Source organism: Pygocentrus nattereri, chromosome 11 (assembly GCF_015220715.1).
Source record: "Pygocentrus nattereri isolate fPygNat1 chromosome 11, fPygNat1.pri, whole genome shotgun sequence".
Classification (NCBI taxonomy): domain Eukaryota; kingdom Metazoa; phylum Chordata; class Actinopteri; order Characiformes; family Serrasalmidae; genus Pygocentrus; species Pygocentrus nattereri.
In genome coordinates, this window is record NC_051221.1 from 38,793,267 (window position 1) to 38,819,631 (window position 26,365).

Sequence of the window (26,365 nt, forward strand, 5' to 3'; positions counted from 1 at the left end):
TTTTTTAATTATAATTTTTTTATATATAGTAAACACACTGCGATTTAGCAGGACAAACATTTGCTTCCAGGCCTCTCCTCAAAGCTCCCAGCCAAAGCATAGCTTGTTCAAATCCACCATGATCACACCTGATTTAACTAGAACTAACTAAACCAGGTACTGGATACCAGGTACAATGAGTACTGGGTTTCTATAAGGAGTGGTTTGGAAATAGTGACACTCACATTTTACCATGCTTAAAATATTTATTGTATTTAGTACTATTTGCATGCATTCTAATATTAATGCTTTTCTAAACAAACATCAAAACACTGATTTGAGCCATCGGTCCCATCTCGTCATAGGTCTGATGCCAATAAAATGTATTTATACTATTGTGCACTGATACCAAAATGATTCCAACATCATAGCACATCTCCATCTCTATCTCTATGTCACAAAGACCTAAACTAGAGCTGTACTGTATCATTACGATCCAACATTACTTATACATCAAGAGAGGAACGATGAGATGTTTGCAGTGAGGTAAAGGTGCAGTGATTGGAACTCACCTGAGACAGAGGTGGCTCATGAAGGTCCAGCTGTAATCGGTGCACAACATCAGTGAAATCTGCAGCGTGGAAGCAGACCACGTCTTTGGTAATGCGAGGAGGCTCCGCACTGTGTAGAAACACACACACACACACACACACACACACACACACACACACACACACACACAATCAGATTCTACAGGTTGAGTCAAATCAATGGCAAAATTCCGTACACGTGTAATCTGAACGTAAGCACACGGACTCTTGGAACGGCGTCATACGAGGGCTGTATGGTCACAACTCAAAAACCCACTTGTGTGTACATACATGTGCAGGTAAAACTCACCCCTCTCCACAGCGCACAGCTTTCAGCACCCCCACAGCAGCAGTGGTCTGTCTCTCAAAGCCCTGTCCAATGTGATCCGCGTGTGCACGCGTCCGGTCCTCAAACAGCATCTCACGCGGCTCACTCGCCCGAGGTAGGTACTGCAGATTCTTAATTTCATTGGTTGACCTTTAAGAGCAGGATATAATTCTGAATATCAAACACTGCTATTTATACATTATACTCCACAGAGAGCTAAGGAGGGAGGGAGAGAGGGAGGGAGAGAGGGAGAGAACACTGAACAACTGCATGTATCATAAAGACAGATTTAGACTAATTGCAGAAGGCCTGTAAACAACAGACGTTGTGTAGTAACTGCATAATCTGCATTATAACAAGTAGCTGACTGGGTGACCATCCATTACGCCCTTATCTCATTTCATTTTTACAAATAAAATCCTGTGGCTTTTCTTAAATACTGGATTTCTGTAAATGGTGGGTTAATAAATAATTATTAATTACATAGGACTTATTTTTCATATATATTCTGATGCTACAATCATCATCATTTATGCATCTCCTATGACAACACAGTGATTTATTCATGTGTCTGTGTCACTGTTCTCACCAGTATAAGTGCACTAACATTGGTCACGGCAAGCTGACATTCTGAAGGAGCGATAAGGTCCTGTCAAGATTCAGTTAATCCACTCTGTCTCTAGTGATTCTCACTAAACAGTGATGAAACTGTGTGAGCGCACGCAAGCCTTTAGGATAAACTACAAAGGCCGATACATAAGAAAGAGAGAGAAATAAAGAGAGAGAGCGAGAGAAAGAGATTGAAAGTGCGAGAGAGAGAGAGAGAGAGAGAGAGAGAGAGAGAGAGAGAGAGAGAGAGAGAGAGAGAGAGATCAGACTACAGTACAGTGAGCAGACCTGCTTAGTATGCAGCAGAGGAGAACTGCATACCATGATAAAATAATGAATGCAAAGCTCTCACACACTCTTTCTCTCACACACACACACACACACACACACTGAAAGCACTCCAGCGTGTTGTGGTGCACACACACAGAGCCTGGGTGGGAGGGAGCGTGTGATGAGGGGCCATCAGACAAGGCTGTTTCCAGTGTTACCGGGGAACAGCAGGGCAAGGTGTGTCCAGTGTGAGAGAATAAGTCAATAAACAGCCTGTGAGGATTACAGTCAGTGCAAAGCCTCAGTCAGCAACTTCACTTAGAGTGATGAAGCTCATAACTGGTAATGATCAGAAAACTCATGTTCAAAGCAGCAGATGGAAGACATCTGCCTATTCTCTCTGTCCTTTCTCCCCCCGAGCATTACAAGAACCAAAGCAAAAATAGAGACAACAACATTTTCAGCATTTTTGCCATATGAATATCAGCATTTTTAAACAAATGGTATTCCTTGGAAGTAGGGATACAGCACAATTATATCTGTGCTGGCCTCAGACAGATGCTTAGATTTCACTGATATTTAAACTGATCTGTTAACATATTTAAGCGACTCTGGAAGAGCAAAACTTTTAGGCAAAAATATTTTCATTTTATTTATTTATTTATTTTTTATTCATTTATACATTCTATAAATGTTTACATATCATCTGTTGATGTGCATAAAAACGAATAGATGGACAACAGTTCCCATACTGGTGCATCCTTACTCAGCATTCAAACATCTGTACCTAAAAGTTAAACTCACTTGGATTTATTTTTGCATTTTAGGCACATATGTAGGCAAATACTTTTAAATTTTCTAATATTTCTACAGACCAAAGGAAAGCCTACAGTATTTTCAGCAAAAGTCTGTTTCCCCTTTTTTGGCTTTGTTTTCCCTAATCTCCGGTTAATCGGATATCCGCTCACACAACTCTTACAGATGCTTGAATATCAAAACGAGCTGGAATGCACATCACCAGTCGCCAATTCATTTACACAAAAAAGCATCCTCCGATGTTGTTGGAAGCTTGAACGTCACACCTTTGGTGAAAAACTTCACACAATTCATTTCTACTCTTTTAAATACATTTTTATAAATATATTTGAAACTGATACTGGTTTGGAGAAATGAAGAACCATAAATAGTTCAGTTCAGTGAAAAATGTTTCTATAGAAGTCTATCCACAGCTATACGATAAGCCTGGGTTCTCTAAAGAGGGAACAGAGGATTGCAGCAGAATGGACAAGAGGGGGAAATGGAGAAGAACTTATCTTGGATAAATAAATCAAGCATTGTGCACGTATGAACTTGTAGGAGGTGAAGAAAGTTGTGTGTGTGTGTGTGTGTATGTATGTGTTGGTGTCTGCAGGTGTAGGCGTGCTAGATTTATCAGTGCTGAGGCTGGTGGTCCCAGTTCTACCGTATAACCCTCTGCTCTGGAGCCAAGAACAGCCTCCTGATGAGATCACTGTGGTCACTGTGGACTAAACCCCCTCAGCCTTCATCCAGCACAGCACAGCAAGAGATCTACAACACTTTCCCCTCTCTCAGAGCTTGGGGGGAGTTGGAGGAGGGGTAAAGCAGTGAAAAAAGCACAAACTGCAAAACTTTCGTGCCTTTGGGGAGCCACCAAACACAGGCAACACCTTATATAGAGCGTAGGCGCGTGTGTGTGTGTGTACGGTCTAGCAGCAGATGAAATATCACCTTACACTTAGTGGAGAATAATATAGGGAAAGGAAAACCAGGAAAGAAGAATATAGTTGCAAAAACAAACACCAGCATTTTTCACACTACAGCTGCTGTCTTCCTAATCTCTCACACTTGCACCCTCCCTACACAATTCAGTACTAGTGTGACAGTACTAGTGTGCACAGTCTGAGTCAGTACTAGTGTGTGAGAAAAACGAGACATTTTGCCTATGAAGAGATTAAGGCTGTGCCTGCTGTGAGTTCCTGTTCTGTTTAGCATGACAATGATCACATCTTCGAGAGAGAGAGAGAGAGAGAGAGAGAGAGAGAGAGAGAGAGAGAGAGAGAGAGAGAGAGAGAGAGAGAGAGAGAGAGCCTGAGTGAACAAGTATGAGGGAGAAGAGACTGATAGAATGACCCCTGTAAATGGCTCATCTACATTGAACACAGGTATTTGGAGGACAGGTATTTTGGAGCACAGTGTGGCTGCACAGTAAGACGTTTTAAGGAAGGGGGGTGGGGGGTGGTGGCCACAGGTAACAGAGAAAGCTTTAAACTGACACTTGCCCTTGTCACTACATGCTGCCGAGACACATGGTGGACAACACTAGAGATCGACTACGGCTGAGCTGATTACTACATCTGATATTTTTCGTTTATTACCATCTTTAGAATCAGCACTTTAAATGATCTTGTAGCCAAAAGATTTATACGTGATCTTCAACTCTTCTGGCTTAATGTATGGTTAACTGCTTTACTGGAGCGGTAAAAACAAACAAACAACACTTTTAGGGCTCAAAAAATATAAATAAATAAATTCAATAATCGAATTGATCAAATTTTAATGTTTAATTATGTACTTTTATTTGGTAAAAATGAGCACAGTGCTCTTGGGAGAAGTGTGCAGATTCAAGCTTTGTTTTTACTAGTTTGGCTGAATCCCATGCATCTGAAAATTAATTGCAAACGTGTGCTTTTAGACTAGCCTCAGAATGACAGCCAGTGTATTTGCTTTAAAACTAATAACATTACCGGTGCACAGAGACAGAATAACGACTTAGACTGGTGTTCACACAGACCAGGCACGTTGAGCCTTGAAGCAGAACGGATAAAACAGCAGAAGACCATTTTGGGTTCCATTCCGTCAGCTAAGAACAGAAAGCTGAGGCTGCAGTGACCACAGACTAACCAAAACTGGACAGCTGAGACTGGACAGACTGGGAATCACATCTGATTAATCTCAATTTCTGCTGAGGCACACAGATCAGAATTTGGCTCCAACAGCATGAATCCATGGACACAACCTGCCTTGTGTCAACAGCCCAGGCTGGTGGAGGTGGTGTAATGGTGTGGGGAATGTTTTCGTTGCCCACTTTGGGCCAGTTAATACCACTCAACCATCGTTTGAATGCCACTGCCTATTTAAGTATTGCCGCTGACCATGTGCAACCCTTTATGGGCACAATTTACCCATCTTCTACTGGCTACTTCCAGCATGATTATGCACCATGACCACAGAGCGCAAGCCATCTCAAACTGGTTTCATGAACATGACAGTGATTTCAGTGTTCTTCAGTGACCTTTCCAGTCACCAGATCTGAACACCTTTGGGGTGCAGCGCAGCAGGAAATTCACAGCATGAAAGTGCACCTGAAAAATACGCAGGAACTGCATGATGCAATCATGTCAACTTCAAACAGAATCTGAAAGGAATGTTTCCAACACCTTGAAGAATCTATGTCATGAAGAACTGAGGCTGTTTCAAGAGAAAAGAGAGGCCCTTCACAGTATTAGAATAGTGTTCTTAATAAAGAGCTTACAGAGCATCTGTGTAGCTTGAAAAAAAAAACCTTCATAATATTCAAGTGTCAAAATAAATAAATATATTCACTTATTGCACTGCTTACATCAAAGCCTGCTCCGTGCGATCTTCAACCTTTATTTGTTTAGACATGCATTTTTCTATCATTTCATTTTCTCATCACTGTCAAATGTTTGCACTGTCTGGAAGCTCCACACACTTTATTTTCGTAACGTTCAAATGTTTGGAGTTAATATTTTATTAAATTATTCACTTATTATTGTTATTATTCACTTAATGAATATTCTGCATATAAGTTCTGTTTCTGTAAATTTTCACATTATAAACTTAAAAGTTCTTGCAAATGAATATCAAACAATTTATCAGTTATTGGTCTCTTTGTCTGCTAATAACTGGCCCAGAAAAACAAACCAGTCGAACTCTAGATAACACTCCAGTCAGTGACACCACTTTTTCCACTCTTTTCCAGCCTGATGCATGAGGTGAGACACACTTTTAGTGATCTGTGCCCAGGTCAGGTGTTGACACAGAAAATGTGTCATGCTGTGAATAGTTTACAACATCAGTTGAGAATGTGCAGTGAGAAAGTCAAACCTTTTCCTTTTGAAGGGAGACTTTGGCATGTCAGTGACTGGGATCATCTGCTCTCCAGGACGAACCCACATGATTGGCCCGTCATCACTCTCTGTAGGACTCATCAGCTTCAGACTTGAAAACGTTCCCCACGGCAACGTCCGCTGCACACACAAACACAAACACATTCTAAAAGCAGGGCAAATGCTCTTCTTTTACATGTGATTATATCTGGTTAATAACATAATTGAAAGGAACCTGTGACTTGTACAGTACTTTGGGTTGTTTATCATACAGTGTTGATGTCAGTGAAGCACCAATTGCATTTCTTATCTTCTGATATCAATTTGGATACCTGATCTCATGGTACGGGAGGGGTGAGTGCTGCATTCATGCAGTGTAAAGCATTTATGTCACTTTTTGTGCCATCTCGTCGTGTGTTTGCTTACACGGTCACGAAATACGTGAAAGCAATGCATGACTTTCAAACTATCACTCAATAAATATCAAGCCATTTAATTAACAACTGCTAAAATGTTAAACAGTGTTGCCAAACAGGAAAGAGAAGCTGGTTAACATTTGCTTATCTAGCACGTTCACGTCAGCTTTGCTCGCAGAAGAACATATTCGATTCTGGCAAAAGCACCAAAACCAGTGCAAATGACGAAGACTTAAATCGGAGGGTCTTAAATCTAAGAAAATCAAGAAACCAGCGCTGAAGTGACAAAAAGGTGAAATTAAACCTGTTTTGTGGTGTTTGGTTTGTAGCCTGATCAGCTAACGTATTGCCACCTTAGCAGTAAACCTGTTCAGCAGTGTCTAGGCGTGCATCATTTCGGCTTAGTTAGCAGGTCAAATGTGTCACACACCACAGCACAGGCTAGGTTCTGACAAACTAACACCAAAACAACACTCATTGACTCAGTAACTCGCTGGAAAATCATCTCTCCACAAAGACAAAGCTACTACCACTGCTGCTATTCCCACTTATCAGTTAAGAAGTCACTTTGAACTTTTTAGGTCTTTTTATGTCTGTTTTTTAGGTCAGAGTCAGCCACTTGGTATGTTTTCGGGGTGCTTGCACTGTCTGCACTAATGTATGTGTAATCAGACGGCTTTCTCAGATTTATTTTTTGAGAGTGTAATCTTCAAAATCCAAATCCTCCAGGACTATTCGGTACTGAAAATGTGTCTTTTACTCACTTCCAGGAATGGGGACTGCTGTAACATGCCGAGGAATTCTGGGAAGTAATCTCCCACCTCCTCATCCACGGCCCCCACCAGACTGATCTGGCGCATGGCCCCAGCGCGGTACGTCCCATGAGAATATGTTCTCTTTACCTAGAGCCAAGAACAAGAAAGAGAACACACAGTCAGGACAGTAGTAGGGAGTGCAATACAAACACTAGACCCATTTTATGGCATGACAATTATGCAAAACTCTGTGTGTGTGTGTGTGTGTGTACACGTGTGGGTGTGTACGCATTAAAGAAAGCGCGCGAGAGAGAAAGTGAAAGCAAAAGAGAGAGATTATTGAGAATATGAGCTATACAAACATCTTCCAAGCAGCAGACAGTTCAAGTGCTGCAGTGAGAGAGATTAGGGCCTGCCTGCTGCTAATTCCCCAGAGAGAGGCCAAATGCAGGCTCTGTCTCTCTCTCTCCGTTTTCCTCCTACCACATCAACAATGCTCACATTTCACATATCTGCTGTACATATGAGCATTATCTGTCAGAGCTGTGATTAATGTCCTCTATGAAAATAAAACTCAAAATAAAAATCTGTCTAAATTTATCCATAAACAACTACCACAAATGCCACGCTGCCTCCACTGCTATGATATTCTAATTAGCCAGCCAAACGTGCCACACATCACAGCCTGCCTGAATCCCGCTCTGCTCAGATGGGTTTCTGGGTCGTTCCTCACAGTGCTAAGCCCTCTCTTATCTGACCCATCATCTCAAAAGGTCACACAGAAGAGAAATTAAAACCACTAAAGCTGGATCACCTGCTGAAATTCTCTAACCAACACAGGACAATGAGGTTTTGGAACAGACACGAATTCTGATATATCTGCCGGTAATCAGATATTTTTGCTGATGTTTTCAAATTTAAAGCATGTAAATACCATCATAACGGAGTGGAGGTTGAATCAAGAAGGGCTGCAACAATTAGCTGACCAGGTCAATTAGTCAACTACACGGGTTATAAGAAAAAAAGTGATGTGGATTTTATACTGTTGACTCATCATCCATCCATCCATCACATCCATCCATCCATCCATCCATCCATCCATCCATCCATCCATCCATCCATCATCGTTGACCACTAGTCCAGACAGGGTCGCGGTAGCAGTTGGGAGAGCAGAGAATTCCTGTCCCCCGTAACTTCCTCCAGCTCATTCCCGGGGACCCCAAGCCGCTCCCAGGCCAACTTGGAGACATAATCCCTCCAGCGGGTCCTAGGACGACCCCAGGGTCTTGTCCCGGTAGGCCGTGCCTGGTACACCCCACCGGGAGGCGTCCAGGGGGCATCCGGACATCATTGTTTTTTTAAATAATGTTATTGTTAATGTGTGTAAACTGCATAACAAGAACACATCTTGTGATGTACAAAGGGAGCGATAAAACAGACAAACTCTATAGACCCGCAAAGGTTATAGCAATTCACAGGAGCATAACAATGATGCACAAACTAGATAAAGGCATCCAAATTCCAACACATTTCCGGCTCCTGCTCATGTTGGCCTAAGCGGGAAAAGAGGAACGTCTCAGTGATGCTAAATGCAGTCGAGTAAAATTAATGCCACACTGAGGGAGCTGCAGAATAATGAAATGGTGATGCTCCAGACTAAAACCATGCCGTCGTCCCAGTGAGGATGAAAGCAGTGCATCAGATGATAAATCTGTCGTATTCTTACAGGATGATGTGTGTATGATGTCAACACTTAAATCTGGAAACATGCAGTCATAAAATCACAAATGTACAAGTTGTTAATAAACCATAAATACACTGCGTTTTAATGTGGAAACCTTTAGCCAGTGATTCATTAAAATGTTGCCTAAACAGAGCCGTCCTACCCAGAATCTTATAACAGTGACACAAATTGAACATAAATCATTAAAGGGTAATAAATTAAAACCAGCAAACAATACATGAATGACAAGTTACACAAAATTATTTCTCATTTATTAACTGTGTGTACATTTGTTTTTAATAAATTAATGAATTATTTTTTAAATTCAGCACAATTTATACCTATAGAATTTCAAATGAGAAGTGAATATAAGAGTAATGTAAACTATCAAATGTAACATTTGTGTGGTAAATTTTGAAATTCAGATTTCTTGCACCCTTATCTAGAGTTCTCACTGAAACGATCACTACATTATTTGATTAACTGACAAAATTATTAACCGATTTTAGAAGAAATGGTGACATCCCATTAAAAAAAACTCTTACTGGTTTAAAAAGAGCTGATGTGTCTATCAAACATTTAACAGTAGTCAATTAGGTAATAGTTAATTAACAAAGCAACCCTTTCTTCTCATGTAATGTTCTGTTCATAAGGCGTTCACACACAAAGGTGTTCAGTGTGGTTTTCTTAAGTTTTATTTGCTGCAACAGAACTACAAAAACTCTTTCGACCCGCTAGAATTTGTCAGCCCCACTGGTTAACAATGTCTGTAAAAATGCCATTCTCTGCTGATCATTTAAACTTTGAATAGGCTACTTCACTGCCGCTCCACGACGGCAGAGTAAACATTAATACTATCTACCGATATGATTCATATGGAAATGTGCTCTGCTCGACTCCGAAATCAGTGATGATGAATAGTTAAGAGAGCAGGATAAACAAATTTGCGTTTACAGAAGGTGCAGAGATAAAGTCCTGACTTTGGCCAAGAAAAAAATTACAAGTGTGAATAGTGTCTACAGTGTGAGTCACTCTTTCTCCTCCCCAGAGGAAGAGCAGCATTCGCTACAGCTCCTTGCTCTTTTTTCTTGTGCTGAGGAACTGAGACTCCAGCATGAAGCAGGATATGGGCGGGCCTCCCTCCGAGCGCGCGCATGTGTTCTGGTCACTCTGTTCCATCTCTGAGTCACCACTCTGGAGCCACATTGTGCGTGTGTGTGTGTGTGTGTGTGTGTGTGTGTGTGTGTGTGTGTGTGTGTGTGTGGGGCGGACGAGAAGCAGGACTACAGGCAGCGTTTGTATGTCTGTGAAACTGAACTGCAGCAACACAGAGCACCACTGGGAGCATTACACTTAAACAGACCTGACCACAATTAGACGCTTGTGGAAGGATTAAGGCACCTGGGTTCATCCCATCTTGACTGCTCCCAAATTCTAGAGGTTTTCTGTGAGGAACTTATTTTGCAGCACATCAGGAAAAAGTTCTATCCGAGAACTTTCTGAGAATTCGAAAACAATCAAACCCAAACACACACTTATTGTTACAGCCCTAATAAAAAGCCTGTTGTGACAGCCTGCGCCAAAAAATGTACCAAACTATTTCACAGAAGTAGCTCTCATGACTCTTGAAACCAGCTGTTAATTTCTTATAATTAATTATAAGGCACAATTGTAAAAGCTATTATCTATTATATGTTTATAATTAGAGAGAGAGGGGGGGGAGACCACAACAGACTTAGCACTCTTCAGGCAGAATTAGTTTTGGTGATGTTTGGTGAGGTGGGGGGGTCATGTAATTTTACCAGCATTTCTCAGTGATTTGATTTTAGTTCCATTTGAATCTACCATGTCAGTCATTTTCACAGACTGCGTCAGTAAAGCTTCCGGTGGCTTTTACCTTCTATAAAACAAGCCACAGAAATAACCCCAGGTTTTATTAATCCTGTGCAAACTGCCATGTCAGTAAGAACATTATCTATTTTGTGGAGGAGTTTTTGCATTTTTCTTCACTATGGGGCCAAAGCATTTACTTGAACTCTATGTGACCCAAATCACGCCAGTACGTGATTTCCCACCTCAGCTGTACGACTCCAACACTATGTCATGTAAAATGACAGAAAAGGCGTCAATTATCCTAAGACTCAGTCACGACTGATTCAGTCATTGCATTACTTCACCTACCCATGGACAACTAATCTAATCCAATCAGTAATCATTTACTACTCATACTGCACCTATTTTGGCTGAACAGGACAGTTTTCGCATCAACTTCAACACCAAATGCCTACAATCAGCCCCATAGACACCGGTGCTAGTGGATCACAGCAGCTTTTAGTGTCTGTTCCAAAAATCCATTATTGGTAGGGCTCTATATATTCAAGCATACAAAATATCAGTGGTGGACAGTAACTAAGTGAATGTAATTTATTACTGTACTTAAGTAGTTTTTTTTCTGTATCTGTACTGAAGTATTTCCATTCTGGGTGACTTTTTACTTTCACTTCACTACATTTCAGAGTCTACTATCTGACTTTTTACTCCACTTCATTATTAAATTCTGTCATTCCTTTTGGTTTCTGTGTGTATAAAAATGTAATATGTCAAAACAAAAGAAGCGCAAAGCAAGAAAACCAATAATGGAACTAACCTAACCTGTAAATAAACCACAATATAGAAATATGTCCACATATGCAGTCGTGACTGGCGCGTTTCTTTTTTTCTGAATTCATACAAACACTTTCATTTTATAGTAAATTAGTTTGGCCTGGTTTATGTTTATGAACAGACGCCTACAGATCAACACAGTAAAGGAGCTCATCTGTGATCCTGAGTTTAAAGCCAGTTTTTATTCAGCTTGTAACTAATTTACAAAGTAATCTTAAACTGAAACTTGGCTTGTGTATAAAAAGTGATTTCAGAGCCACTCGGTTCTCCCTGATGGAAACTGTTTACCTTCAGTGTTTTGTGCTTCTGATCATTTTAATAGACGTCAGCGTCACTAATTAATGGCGTTCTATTAAAAGACTGGTTTACCAAGAGAGACGCTGGAGGACTTTCACCTGAAATGAGTTCATGAAGCCAGTCTGGTTATAAAAATGATAACAGGACATCAGAGCCAGAATTACTCTTTTAGTACTTTCAATACTTAAGTACATTTGAAGGGAAATACTTTAGTACTTTTACTCAAGTGGAGGTCTAGAGTAAGGACTTCTACTTTTACTGGAGTGATATTTTACCTTGGGTATCTCTACTTTAACTCAAGGACATGATTTGTGTTCTTCGTCCACCTCTGCAAAATATGAACTGTGGAGGATACAAGTAGCAAAATAACATTATGGTTATGCATTATATCTTATCTTGGCAGCCAGACAAGCAACTTGTATTCCTGACATGCATCCAAAATCTAGAACTTTTTGCTTCTAAGCTGTATGCATCTCTTGGCTCTTAGCAAAATCTACTGTTCCAACCACAAAGCACATATTTTGGTTTTGGATGAACAGCAAATTCCAAGTAGTCCTCATGATGTAGCCAATATAGGACCAGATAGAGTACATACATGCTCATTACTGCAAATCAAACAGCACAACCCTCTTGGCATGTGAAAAACTCCTGATGTGATCTGCAGAAGTTTGTTGATACAAATATGAAAAAATAACCATCTATGAAAAAGCCAGCCACGTTACAATCCAAGTATCTCAGGTTCTGGGATTCATCTACCACCCTAGAGATACTGGAACTATGTAAGTAACTGTCTTTAAAATCATAACCTAAACGTTTCGAACAAAGTTTAATTTGATGATTAAATTCATTTTAACTCTATTCCACAGACGTCAAACCGCGTGACCAAACAGAAGCTGCCAGCTTGCTCCGTCCAGTTATACTGCGTCTCAGAAAGGCTGGCTAAATTCTTCCAAATTGACTTCATACAAGACAGTGTCTCTCTGTCTGTGCCCTGGATAATTCATGCACATCACCGTTTAGCTTCTTTCCTACTCAAACGCTGATTCATGAAAAGCTCATGAAGGCCAACTACGCAGGTTAAAGCAGGGTAAATATACAAGTAAGTTGTACAGAGGCACTGGAAGAGTGTGTACTGTAAAATGTAGATTGAGCGTCATCACCAGAGGGCAGTAATTCATTACACGATAATTTGTTATTTATCTAGCATTACAAAACAAACACTACCAAGCCAGACAGATTACTGCTAATCTTCACAAGAACAATATACAATATACACTTACATTCAGAATGCGAACATTTTTCATGGTGCAATATGCTAAGGGCAATACAGATTCCTATGCAACTCTTATTTTATTTTATTTTATTATTATCATCCTTATTTTGTTGTAAATAGTCTAGAGATTTAGCTTTAATGTATTATTTATAATGTTGATCAGGTTTATACTGGTTCCCGTTTCTACTACTGAGTGCCTTACTCCTGTGACTCTGCTGCTGCTGTAATACTGTGAATTTCCCCGCTGTGGGACTAATAAAGGATCATCTTATCTTATCTTATCTTATCTTATCTAACTATAACCAAATAAAACATCATAACTATTTTTGGTTTTAATATAATCAGTGTTCTCGCTTCAAAGCAAATCAACATGAATGTGCTGGTAAGACCTTTATATGAAGCAATGCCCTTGGTTAAAATAACATGTAACGTAATGAGGATGAAAAGACGACATGGAGGACATAAAGGCAGTCTTTATTTTCCCAGGTCTGTAACTATGGTGAAGAGAGCTGCAGTGCATGAGAACTATGAAAAATATTGTAGAAAGAAATGTATTTATATAAAAAAAAAGTGTGTGAAAAAATACCTCAGGACACCTCAATGAACCGTGTAGCACCAACATCTACATTTATTCAGCAAATAGCTATTTTTTTTTGTACTAAAACACTTTTTCCATGCACGTAATGAACAATGTAATCTACTATTTTTCCACTCCAGCATTTGGCTGATTTTGACAGTGATATCCACATCAGTTAGCTCTGTTACACTTGGGAAAGCTGCCTGCTCCTCGGCGGAATCTGCGTGCGTGGAGCACAAAAAAACAAAGCCGAAGTCTATGAATGAAACATGGAACGTTCAGCAGCAGGTCTCAAACAACTGACACCATATCTTATTCACGGCACTGCCAAGTTCGTATGTTGTATTGCTTTAGTGGCACAGCTCTGCGAAACGGTGAAGTTAATTTGAGTTCACTTTAACACAGCTTGGGGAAGGGATGCCGTTTTACTAGGAATTTTCCAACTGTCAGCGTCAGCGTACTCGGAAGATCCACTTTTCAGTTTGTCTCTGTAGCCTTTAAGATTATATAATGTGGTTCCTGATGCTTTAATAAAAAAGATCAGACAGCTAGCCAGCAAGGAAGCATGCAATACGCGAGTGGGAGCAAAACACATGGCGAAGTGGGGGGGGGTGGATCCTGGAGGAGTTAATTTGAACATAAATTAAACCCATTCAGGCAGCGCTCATGTAGCGTATTAGAACAACCACATTCCTCATGCAATTAGAAGCAAAAATATGAAACTGAAGATTATGAGCTCCTCACATAAACAACATCTACATAACAACAGTGTGAACTATTTCAGAGTGCATTCACAGTGGATGGCCTGTGTTTGCTTTACACTCTAATGGAAAAGCAGCACCTCTTCACTCAACACCAAGAAACGTCCTATTTAACCACCTTTCTTTCACATATGACATTTATAAATCTTTTTTTTTTTTTTAGAGGGACATATAATACAATCTAAATAAAGTGTAGATGTACTGGAGATTGGCCATAACAGATCCATTAGCAGATTTATCTTTACAGACAACTGAGGACAGCATTAATGGGTTTTCCTAAGTTGGTCACCATTACCCACCGGACACACAGATAGCAGCGAATAACTGCTATAATCTTAACCACGAGAACAGAAATGAAAAGTCTGAATGGTCATAAACTCCACTACTACATCTGGATTCGATAGAATTTCCGTGTGGAACTGAAGAAAGCTGGTCTGGTCGATTGAATGCGCCTAGGCACGAAACAAGAGAGGGGGGAGAAAAAAAAAAAAAAAGAAAAAAAAAAAATCAAGCTGTGTCGTCTGCTTATTTGATTTGCTAAAAGAAAAGACTGGCTCATATCTGAAGCATGCGCCTTGTTCTCCAGCATAATCGCATTGTGGTCATGATGAGAGGAATAGAGTATGAAGAAAACCACTTGGATTCCTTCGGACCACAATATGCTGCATGTCAACACTGCAGGCTGTTAGTGTTGACGTCCAGGAATCAGCCCAGAAACAAAGAATTCAACATAACGCAGTGGCCAAGAGATCTCAATCCAACTGACCATGTGTGGAATGGAACAGGACAAGCCCTTCAGGAAGGAGATTCATGGCCAACTCAACTCAACTGCGGCAATGGCTGAAGTCAACAAGTGCCACTTGTTTTTGTGTATTGACAAAATGAGGCCGTTCTGGGGACAAAACGAGTTGCAAGGCAATATTACAAATAATGTTTTCTGCCCGTTTGTTACCTGATATAACTCAACGTCCTGATTTAACAGTAACAGCATGCCAAATTGGGTTAAGTTCTTTTACTTAATTCACTTTATCTGGTCAACAATCATCGTGTTTTATGCTGAAAATCTGCTCGTTTGGGTCCGTTTTGATCTCACAAATATTATTAGCTCCACAAACTCACCCACAGCTGTTTACTGTTGACTTGGTTGATAAATGTACTTAGTAAAAAAACAGACACTGGCAGTAAATAAAAGTTAATTATCAGCATTTTCAGTGCTTCTAACTTCACATTTACAAAATATTTTGCCCTACATGAGAGCGCAGCCAGTAGTTAACAGTTTCTAACCATCCCAAGAAAACCTGACAAGTCTGCTTGCATTATGCCTCACGTATATTAAAAAAGGCCTTCCGTTCAGACGGGTGAGCACTGCGTGTGAGCGACTGCAATCTTAAAGCTCGGCAGGCCAGCGCACTGTCTAGGCGGGTCTGCTTTCACGCACTGTAAAGATTATCGAATTTCACACTCCACAGTTCCCAGATCTGTAATTCCGTAGTGAACCAGAACAAAAGACGCTGTTCTGCAGCAGGCACAAATACATACCCCTCGCTGAACCCTGAACAGGGAGCGCCACGATGAACACAAGTAGCTGCAGACTAACATCAACAAAAGAAGACGGAACACTCCGTTCATTAAAAGGCACTATGGCTGGAGACATGCGACACTGTTCGAGAGCATCATTTTAGAGCGCTAAAAAGGCAACAAAGCAACTCAGCCAGGCATTTCAAACGGTCCAGATTGAATATGAGAAGCTCAAAGACTGCACTTCCCCTGCTCTGATAAAAGAGTGACAAGAATAAACAGGTGAGTGGTGGGCCTCGCACATTCCCTGCCTCTTCTCTGATGAAATGTGTTCATTCCTCAAGACATACCTTGGGGAAGAATATAACATCCAAAATGCTACATAAGCTGGAAACTGCTTTTTGCCATAATTTGAAAGTACATGTTATTTTTCACATTGCACGCAAATTTCACGATGGATGGACTAAAAGAAATTACCCAAAACGACTTGGAAAAAAGTCGGATACCATTGACACACATTAAAAGTAAAGGATATTTATTATAAGGTTTTCTTCCGACAATGGCGATATGGACTTTACCTGCCTGCGCATGTAAAGCAGAACACTGACCAGTCGGGATAGTGTAGTGGTTAACACCTCTGCCTTCTACGCTGTAGACTAGGGTTCAATCCCCCACCTGGGTAAGCCCCCTACACTACACCAATAAGAGTCCTTGGGCAAGACTCCTAACACCGCCTTCGCCTACTTGTGTAAAAATGATCAAATTGTAAGTCGCTCTGGATAAGAGCGTCGGCCAAATGCCATAAATGTAAATGATCAGCATAGACGATAAGCCAGTTATCATCATGTAGAAGAAAGGTTCAATACGAAAAACTAAAAAAAAAAAAAAACATTTCAACCATCCCCTTCATTAACTAGGGCACCGCTCCCCAATCCCCATCCTAGAGGACCCTCCCGAACATCCCAGTCTCATAATTAGCTGTGTAAACAGGGATGCTCCAATATGAAAGCTGCTGTTGGTGGAAACAAGCTTGCTTTGCAAGTGGAAAAACAAACAATGCCAGCAGATTTACAGGCTAATTTCTCATGTTAAAGAGGTACATGTTCCATCCCAAGAAGAACCGTAACATCCCATCAGTGCTGCACCACAACCTTCCTACACTCTATTTTCAGTTGTATTATAGGTAATGTTTTGGTTGTGCAAACCAATGGCAGTTAATACAGTAATTTAGTGATGCCTGTCATTCCTTGTAAAAAGAACAGTGTAGACTCTACTGTGACAATAACATCAGGCTGAAAGATTAATTTTTAAATAATTTAAAAGAGCCTAATTTTCTTTTTTTTATTACAGTGGTACAGTAAACAGTAAAGTGTTAACTGGGAAATTGCAACCTATTATCGAGCAGATGAATTATAGCAACCAAATATTCATGTGAACATGACAACACAAGCACAACTAACTGACAGTCTGGCACAGTGAGTCCCGTGTTCAAGCCTCCTTAGAAAAAAATGGATATGCCTGGAGATTTATTTACAGAAAAGAATCACATTGACAATATTGACAATACTGGTATTCTCCCCAAATCATTCAGCCCTACACTGATGTTATTAATAGTAACAGATGCAAGCAAATGTTTCACCTTTAGGATGTCAAATAAAACTTTATACCCCGTGGGTTTAATCCTGGGCTCCAGACAGCCAAAAAAAAAAAAAAGAGCTGGCAATATTGAGGCAGCTGCTGAACCTTCAACCTTCAATCACGCTTGAGCATGACAACAAAAAGAAAACGAAAGAAAAAAAAAAAAAGCAGTGTATATACAAAAATATACACGACCACATAAAAGTGACAAGACTGGGAACACAGTTTTCCGAAAGGAAAACCAGACAGAAACCTTTACCACAATAGTCTACTATATAAACATACTGGAGAGTCTAAGTCTGATACTAAGAATGTTGCTGGTAGTTGTAGCTCATTGAAATGTAGCTCAGAAAACTAATCAGAAATTTCAGGCACTACTTTCTACAAGGAAAGTTTAACCTTTTGAGAATTAATGTCTGAAACAGAACGGCAATGAAACAACAACAATTTTGCTGCTGCTGTCCTTCAAAACAAACCTGCTGACAACAGACATGGCACTTTTGAAAAGACTAAAGACAAGTGATGCAAATAATAACTAGAGATGCATATCGAGGAGTGGCTTAATGCAATATGGGTAAAGTGGTAGCTGTGTGTAAAAGAGGCAACACCAGCAACTTCACTAAAACCCAAATACAACATCATATAAATCTGAAGAGCAGCTGCTGCACCCACATCGTCCGTGCAGCCACCCGGTGTTGTGGCTAATTTTGCTTCCCTGTCAACGTGGATATTTATAGACAGCCAAGGTGGTGTTAGGAGTCTTGCCCAAGGACCCTTATTGGTATAGTGTAGGGTGGTTGGGATAGTGTAGTGGTTAACACCTCTGCCTTCTACACTGTAGACTGGGGTTCAATGCCCACCTGGGCAAGCACCCTACACTACACCAGTAAGAGTCCTTGGGCAAGACTCCTAACACCACCTTGGCCTCCCTGTGTAAAAATGATCAAATTGTAAGTCGCTCTGGATAAGAGTGTCAGCCAAATGCCATAAATGTAAATGTAAATGTAATGTAATGCTTGCCCTGGTGGGGGATTGAACCCCAGTCTACAGCATAGAAGGCAAAGGTCTTAACCACTACACTCACCAAGCCTAAACCAGCTTATAAGGGTGGGAAGTAGTGATATTAAACTGAGTCTATACTGAATTTGGTAACTAGTATAGCACAAACTGTTAACTGCAAGGGAGCCTGAGTGTGTGAACTTGGCGTGAGCCGTCCCGACAACCAGTGGTGTCTACTTTCGTACTGCTTATGGTTAATATACTTCAACGGTAGAGAGATGACCAATCTTTTCGTTTTGAATATTTTCACATGTTTTTTTTGGCAAAAAAAAAAAAATTATGGATAGTAGCGTACGTGTAACAATAAGCGTCGGTATCAATAAAATCATGTATCCTATAACTAATATGGACCAATGCCAACACCCAATACCTTTCACATACATATCTGCCATCACAAATACATCAGCATTTATAGTGTGGAAATGTAATCAGATCCTTCTGGGTTAGCACTGCAAAGAAAAACAACATTTGCAAGTGCATTCAGTTTCGATTAGGGGCCTGGTGCTGGTTCTGCTATTTAAAGTACAATAAACAGATTATATCAAATACTGGTTTGAAATATCAGCCAAATCTAAACATTAGTCCTACACGCATATTTATTTGCCGACTCCGATATCATCACACATTGCTACCAACAACACTAACAACACTGAAAGGTCTATAAAAGCAGCTGAATTTTTGTTACATAATTTTGCCAAGTCTAACCTCTAATGTTAATCATTATCATTTCCCTCTGGCTATCTAGGTCTTCTCTAATGCACTAAACCCAGGAGAGTACCACCCTTCTCCTGGTGATTCCCTTCTACAAAGTTTAAATTCAATCAGTACATCATTTCACGCTGCCATTTGCTTACTATAGGGCCGCTGTACACAATTCAACTGTTTGTGTGTGTGTGTGGGGTGTGTGGGGGGGGGTGTGGCTGTTTCGCCCAACTATCTGCAATATTTGCAATTTCCCCCTGGGATCAATAAAGGAATCTGAATCTGCTCCCAAAATACATTTTTGGCCAAAAGCTTCTAAACAATGCATCAGGTTTCAGCCAATATGTAGTCATAATATATCATGTAGTAACATAAATTAAAAGGTAGGTTTTATGAGCATCAATCCACTGAACAATTCTGACTTGACAAGTTTCTGTAGGATGGAGCATCAAAAATACCCTGAATTACTTTGTTTACATTACAATGACTTCACTGTGCGGAAATTCTAAAGTATTCAGGAATTCCTCTTCAAGTGGTAAACAGTGCCCCACTGCAGAGAACACGCCGCTTGCTAAATGTGAGCGAGTTACAATCCAGGTCCATGATGTGCTAGACATACAGAGTGATACACTGCTTTAAAACAAATATTTAGAAATGAGCAAAATAATTACACGTGCAAATATCTCTTGTCCATTTGCTGGTGGGTGACCTGTTTGCCACGCAACTGGAAAAACCAGACAATTTTTGCACAACGCTCCATCAAAAAAGGGGGAAATAAGCGCTATACCACCCCTATATACACTTTAGCGTATTAGTGGTATTAATATTCATTTTTATGCATTTCATTCATTTTTATTCTAGTTATTTCTAATATTTATTCATATTTATCACTCTAAAAACTGTGATATCTTGGTATACCCAGAATTTTTTTTTCTGTTTTTTGAAGGAAGTGAAGCAAGGAGTCATATCAAATTCAGATGACCTAATTTTAAAACGGAAAATTAGGAATTTTCTTAAAGAGAACGGACAGAAAAAGAAGTACAGTAATGGAAAATGATCAGAGAGCAAGAAAAAGCTCCCAAGGTACTGCTAAGATCACCTCCATAAACCAAAGCCTTTGTGTGTGTGCACGTGTGCGTGCAAAGCTTGCTAAACCAGAAGGACATGTTTTGCACACTGCTTTTCAAGGTCAGAATCTCTCTCTCTCTCTCTCTCTCTCTCTCTCCCTCTCTCTGAGCTGTGAGCGGCTTCTCCCAGGGGAGCGACGCCTCTTTGTACTCCACTGCTCTCATTCTCTCGCTCCCTCCCTGCGTCTCAACCTCTCCTTTCCCCCTTTCTCTTCCCTACTCTTGTTCCTCATCTTGCTGAGCCAGTAATCCTGTCTTCTTTCCAGAGGCACAGCTTACATATTTACTGCCAGCAGGGCCTTCATAGAGGTGCATGTGCTCGGGTGTGTCCCTGTAAACGCATTTTCAAAAGGTGTTGATCATGTCAGGTTACATGGTAACCTACAAGGCAGGTCTACGCAGGGAGTTCAGAACATGGAAACAAGAATACACATGACTGGAGAGATGATTTTTACTAAGACGCATTCTCTCTCGAGCTCTAGGACTTTCACTCCAAGCTTTACTGATAAATCAGATGTATGTACACCCAGTTTTCACTGCAATCCTTCAATCCTTCAATCCTGCCCTTATCTTATAATGACTCTCTTCAAGGCATGGATCAAAAAGTTCTATGGTCACGGTGTTGGACGGTGCTAATTCACTTTATGTTTATATATGTTAGTCTTCACTGAGCAAATTGTCATTTTATTATATTATTACTGTTATGTTGGGTTTCCCTTTCCTGCTCATTCGGCCTATTTGTTGTTGTTTTATGATCCGTTGTTGGGGACTACAAGAACTTCCCAGACACTGTTTACAATTGATTCAAAACACAAATATCAATAGCCAGTGTTGCTTTGGTTCCAAGACTTCCAATTTTCTGCCTGAAAATAAGAAAACTTCACTTTATTGCCTAAATGACAAAAAGGAAAAGTATTTCAGACACCACACTGTTGTAGCAGCCTGCTTACAAATACAGTAAGGAGAATAATTTCAACAAAACCTTTGGAAATACCTGGTTTGTGTTGGCTTTATATTATATATAATAACACACACACACACACACACACACACGTAAAATGTAAGTAATGAAATAAAAAAAATAATAAAAAAAAAAGATTTAAGGACAATGCCATCCATCACACACTTATGTGCTTATACTGATACTATTCTTAATGTATTACATAATTCTATAATGTATATTATAGTATATAATATATAATATAACACACACACACACACACGTAAAATGTAAGTAATGAAATAAAAAAAAATAATAATAAAAGATTTAAGGCCAATGCCATCCATCACACACTTATGTGCTTATACTGATACTATTCTTAATGTATTACATATATAATTCTATAATGTATATTATATATAATATATAACACACACACACACACACGTAAAATGTAAGTAATGAAATAAAAAAAATAATAAAAAAAAAAGATTTAAGGCCAATGCCATCCATCACACACTTATGTGCTTATACTGATACTATTCCTAATGTATAAATGTAATGTATTAATGTATATATAAATGTATTACATTACTACATCCACCTGGGTCAGGATTACAGAGTAATACGTAGCCTTTTTAGCATGTAGACTAACATTTTTTTTTCCAAATCTGGTGAAGAACATGTAGTTTTGCTTAACTCTACAGACTAATCTGTGTAACTGTAGACATTCGCGTGAGTATATAAATAACAGTGGTCACTTTAGGCTTGTGTTTTAACTGAAGTTGACTTCGTATAATATAAAAGACCATGTTTGACATATTTTACTTACAATTTGCAAACCATTTAGCCTTTTGTGCCCAAGTTATATAATTGGGTTCAGTATTAAATAGAAATATTATAAGGGTGTTATGCAAGTTCTCATTTCATATTTCATATTAGCCTAATTTTTCCACTACCTGCATATGCATAATAACAAAAAACAGACAGAATATGGGTGGAGTCGTTGGGTGGAGGTTAGAGAACTGGTCCTGTGACCGGAAGGTTGCCGGTTCGATCCCAATCACCGACAGTCCACGACTGAGGTGTCCTTGAGCAAGACACCTAACCCCCAATTGCTCCCCAGGCGATGTGGACAGGGCTGCCCACCGCTCCGGGCAAGTGTGCTCACTGCCCCCTAGTGTGTGTGTGCTCACTAGTGTGTGTATGTGGTGTTTCACTTCATGGATGGGTTTAATTTCCCTGTGGGTGGGATTAAAAAGTTTATCTTACTACATAGAGAATTAACTCAAACTGGGCACTTTATGTTTTTCACATAATCACATGAGCAAACATTTAGCATGAGCATTAAAACATGAGCATTAAAATATTTTTATTTTTTTTGCATCAAATCCCTCACGTAAAACATAAAGCCGGCCTAATGTTTCTATTGTTTTGGACAAGAGGGGATTTCCCCCCATGGTAACCCCCATTAACACCATTCTTAGTCAGTCTTTTTCTTAAGATGAGGCAGCAAGTGCAAGAAACGGCTGCAGAGCTCTCAATCAAGTTATTTTTAGCTTTGATTACAGCACAGTACTGATGTTTCCAGGACAATAACTCGTACACAGAGCAGGAGACCGCTGTGTGTTTATTCAATCACTATTATGATTGCTATTGTTTTAGAAGTTAACGTTATATTATGCTAGAAGGACAGTGTGTGTAGAAATACGTGTAACTCTAAAGCTTTTACAAACATCGTTACAGCTGTGAGGTAAAATGTTTCAAATACTGTTAAAATGAATGTACCGTTGCTCATATCTCCCACTAATGTGCCATTTATTACAGAGCGACAGTGACAGTCACCAGTCTGTCATTACTGAAACCAGCATTTTTGCTTTGAGGCTTCCCTTCCATTCGGAGAGACTGTGTTTGTAGAGGTAACTGCATAGTCATTAAAAATATACAGCCCATCTGCATTGTGCAGGCTTTAACAACCTTTTCAGAACAGAGAAGGGTGAAAAAGCTCCAGCAGAACAGGAAAATGGATAAAAATAAATAAATAAATAAATAAAAAACATATATAGGCAACTGTGGTGAATCATCTGATGTTGGGTGACACAAACCATCAAGAGATATGGGCCTGCAACACAATGAAAAAGAGACAGAAATAGAGGAGAAGAATGCAAAAAAAAAAAAAAAATCTTGTTCCACACTGTGTGAAATATGAAATGAGAACTTGCATAACACCCTTATAATATTTCTATTTAAAACTGAACCCAATTATGTAACTTATATTATCTAATGATAACTACCGAATTATGTTTTATATTCAGGCAGTGCCAGTAATTCAGTAATTTGACAAAAACTGGCTCAGCTAAAGTCACTGAAGATGATCTGAGCATTAAAAAAAAAATGTAAACCACTCTGTGCGCTCTCTTTGGTTTTACATGACATGCAAAAACATGCTCTCCAGCCTATCCCTACTCTCCCAGCTTTGGATCCACTGGTAGTAAATGAAATAAAGTTTGCATAATGCATAGCTGTGACCTTTCAAAAACGGCGCTTCTCCAATATATTCAATTATAATTTTAATATTCTGAACACGACTGAAGTGCTTTAGTTACGCTTAATTTAAACAAACCTAACGAAGGCCGGGAAGTGATTACAGGTCACACAGTTGAGAACAGACACAGACAGCTGACTGGGGGGGATTTCCCCGAGCCTGTTGACTGTGTGGTTTGGTACTGGCCATTTTTCTGTAACTCAGTATTATTGAGTTATTAATTATGAACAGAATGAAAGTCAAAAGCAGAGCAGTCCTCTGGGCAGATGGTACCATCTGCATTTTCCAGATGGAGGCATAGAAGCTCACTACGTCATCTTTATTCTTTCTTTTCTTTGCTTCAGTTTTGCTCTTCTGTAGGCTAAAAAGGTGAATTCCTCTTGTTCTGGCCAGAGGGCTTTTTTTGAACACCGCTGCACAGAGGGGAAGAGGGAATGACGGGGAGAGAGAAAACCTGTAAGAAAAAGGCGAGAGAGCAGTAAAGCAGAAAAGCACTTGGGCATCACTGGGATAAACAGAACCACTACTAAAACTAGAGCACACCTTCTTGAGACACGTGCAAGTTTTTAAATTTAAATAAAATAAACGAGTTAGGGACTCGACCTATGAATTTATGTGCATTTGGTACAAGTCAGTCGGAAAACAAGTTCATTCTAGACGACAGGGGTGTAACGGTACAGTAGACGAATGGTTAGGTTGCATCATAGTCTTTAGGCCATGGTAAAACGGTTTTGTTATCTTTTTATTTTATTAGATCTAAAGCCAAGTGGTTTTGTCTTTTCCATCTTAAATGGTTAAAGAAAGCTAGACAGGGTGTCTGTCAATTTGTTTTCTATTTTTCTCTGTGATGTTTCACACATTTCAGGAATTAATTACTGCTGAAATGTGTGTATGAGGGGACATTTCAAAAGCCAGAGTTGCATAGCGTCGCATAGTACAGCGCTAATATAAAGAACTGGAAAATAAAGACAGCCAGGTTCAGGTTCAGGGTGAGTTTTACATTCAACTCGTGGAAACTGATAGTGGCATCCGTTTACTACAGGTAAACAAAGTAGTTAATGTCCGGTAACTGGAAAAATTATCTGAGCAAATGTAACTATCCAAGCCTTTTTGATGTTACTATCCAAGCCTTTGTAAATGTTACTATCCAAGCCTTTGTAAATGTAACTATCCAAGCCTTTGTAAATGTAACTATCCAAGCCTTTTTGATGTTACTATCCAAGCCTTTTTGATGTTACTATCCAAGCCTTTTTGATGTTACTATCCAAGCCTTTGTAAATGTAACTATCCAAGCCTTTGTAAATGTAACTATCCAAGCCTTTTTGATGTTACTATCCAAGCCTTTTTGATGTTACTATCCAAGCCTTTGTAAATGTAACTATCCAAGCCTTTGTAAATGTTACTATCCAAGCCTTTGTAAATGTTACTATCCAAGCCTTTGTAAATGTAACTGTCCTGGCCTTTTTGATGCTACTATCCAAGCCTTTGTAAATGTAACTATCCAAGCCTTTGTAAATGTTACTATCCAAGCCTTTGTAAATGTAACTATCCAAGCCTTTTTGATGTTACTATCCAAGCCTTTTTGATGTTACTATCCAAGTCTTTGTAAATGTTACTATCCAAGCCTTTGTAAATGTAACTATCCAAGCCTTTGTAAATGTAACTATCCAAGCCTTTGTAAATGTAACTATCCAAGCCTTTTTGATGTTACTATCCAAGCCTTTTTAATTATACTATTGTGGCCTTTTTTACTATCCTGGTTGCTCTGGTCACAAGCAGTGCTGCACATTAACTCAGAATTCACTGAAAAACAAAAATTTCGAACACTCGCCACTGTCACGTTGGAGCTGAGGGACTGTTTGTTTGTAGTTCCTCCTCTCTTCTCCAGCTCATACTTGCATATAGAGCTCCGACAGGCTCCAAGGAATTCCGAGAGGCTCCACAGATATTCTGTGGACCTGAAATGTACAATGTGTGTGGACTGCAGTGCAATAAGCAAGTTTTAGGAATTATAGGAAAATAACATAACACTGAGGTTTCTGTGCATGTATTAAACCGTACGGGGGATACTGAACAGTTCGGTAATATAAACTACTGCTGCAGTCTAGTGAACAATGTCTCACAGATCCCTCACAGAAAACAAAAACTGGGGATGCATTGACGAGGTAAAAATAAGGACGACGATGGTCTACTGCTAGTTGCTTTGCTATTGCTTGGTTATTTTGAGGGAACAACCCATATGTTGTTACATGGAGGGGGGCCTCCATGCAATAATCATCAAAAAATAAAAGAACATACATAAAAAAACAGACATAATAAACAACTACTTTATATGTTATATGTAAAATCGTTCAATGATTATCATCCATGTTTCATTTACTATTAGCTCTGCGACAGCCAGGCAACCAAGTCACGTCCCAATTGCAGCCGTTATGGTATTATT

At 39.6% G+C, this 26,365-nt stretch overlaps 1 protein-coding gene across 1 annotated transcript in view; it reads right to left on the reverse strand.

The window, feature by feature from the left end:
* Positions 1-26,365, reverse strand: part of LOC108432533 (lysine-specific demethylase RSBN1L) — a 61,528-nt gene that overhangs the window by 6,472 nt on the left and 28,691 nt on the right. Inside the window, exons 4-7 of the mRNA XM_017706421.2 lie at positions 7,108-7,245; positions 5,926-6,068; positions 880-1,047; positions 552-660 (exon numbers count right to left, since the gene is read on the reverse strand). Of these exons, the coding sequence (XP_017561910.1) occupies positions 552-660; positions 880-1,047; positions 5,926-6,068; positions 7,108-7,245 (558 nt within the window). The remainder of the gene's footprint in view (positions 1-551; positions 661-879; positions 1,048-5,925; positions 6,069-7,107; positions 7,246-26,365) is intronic.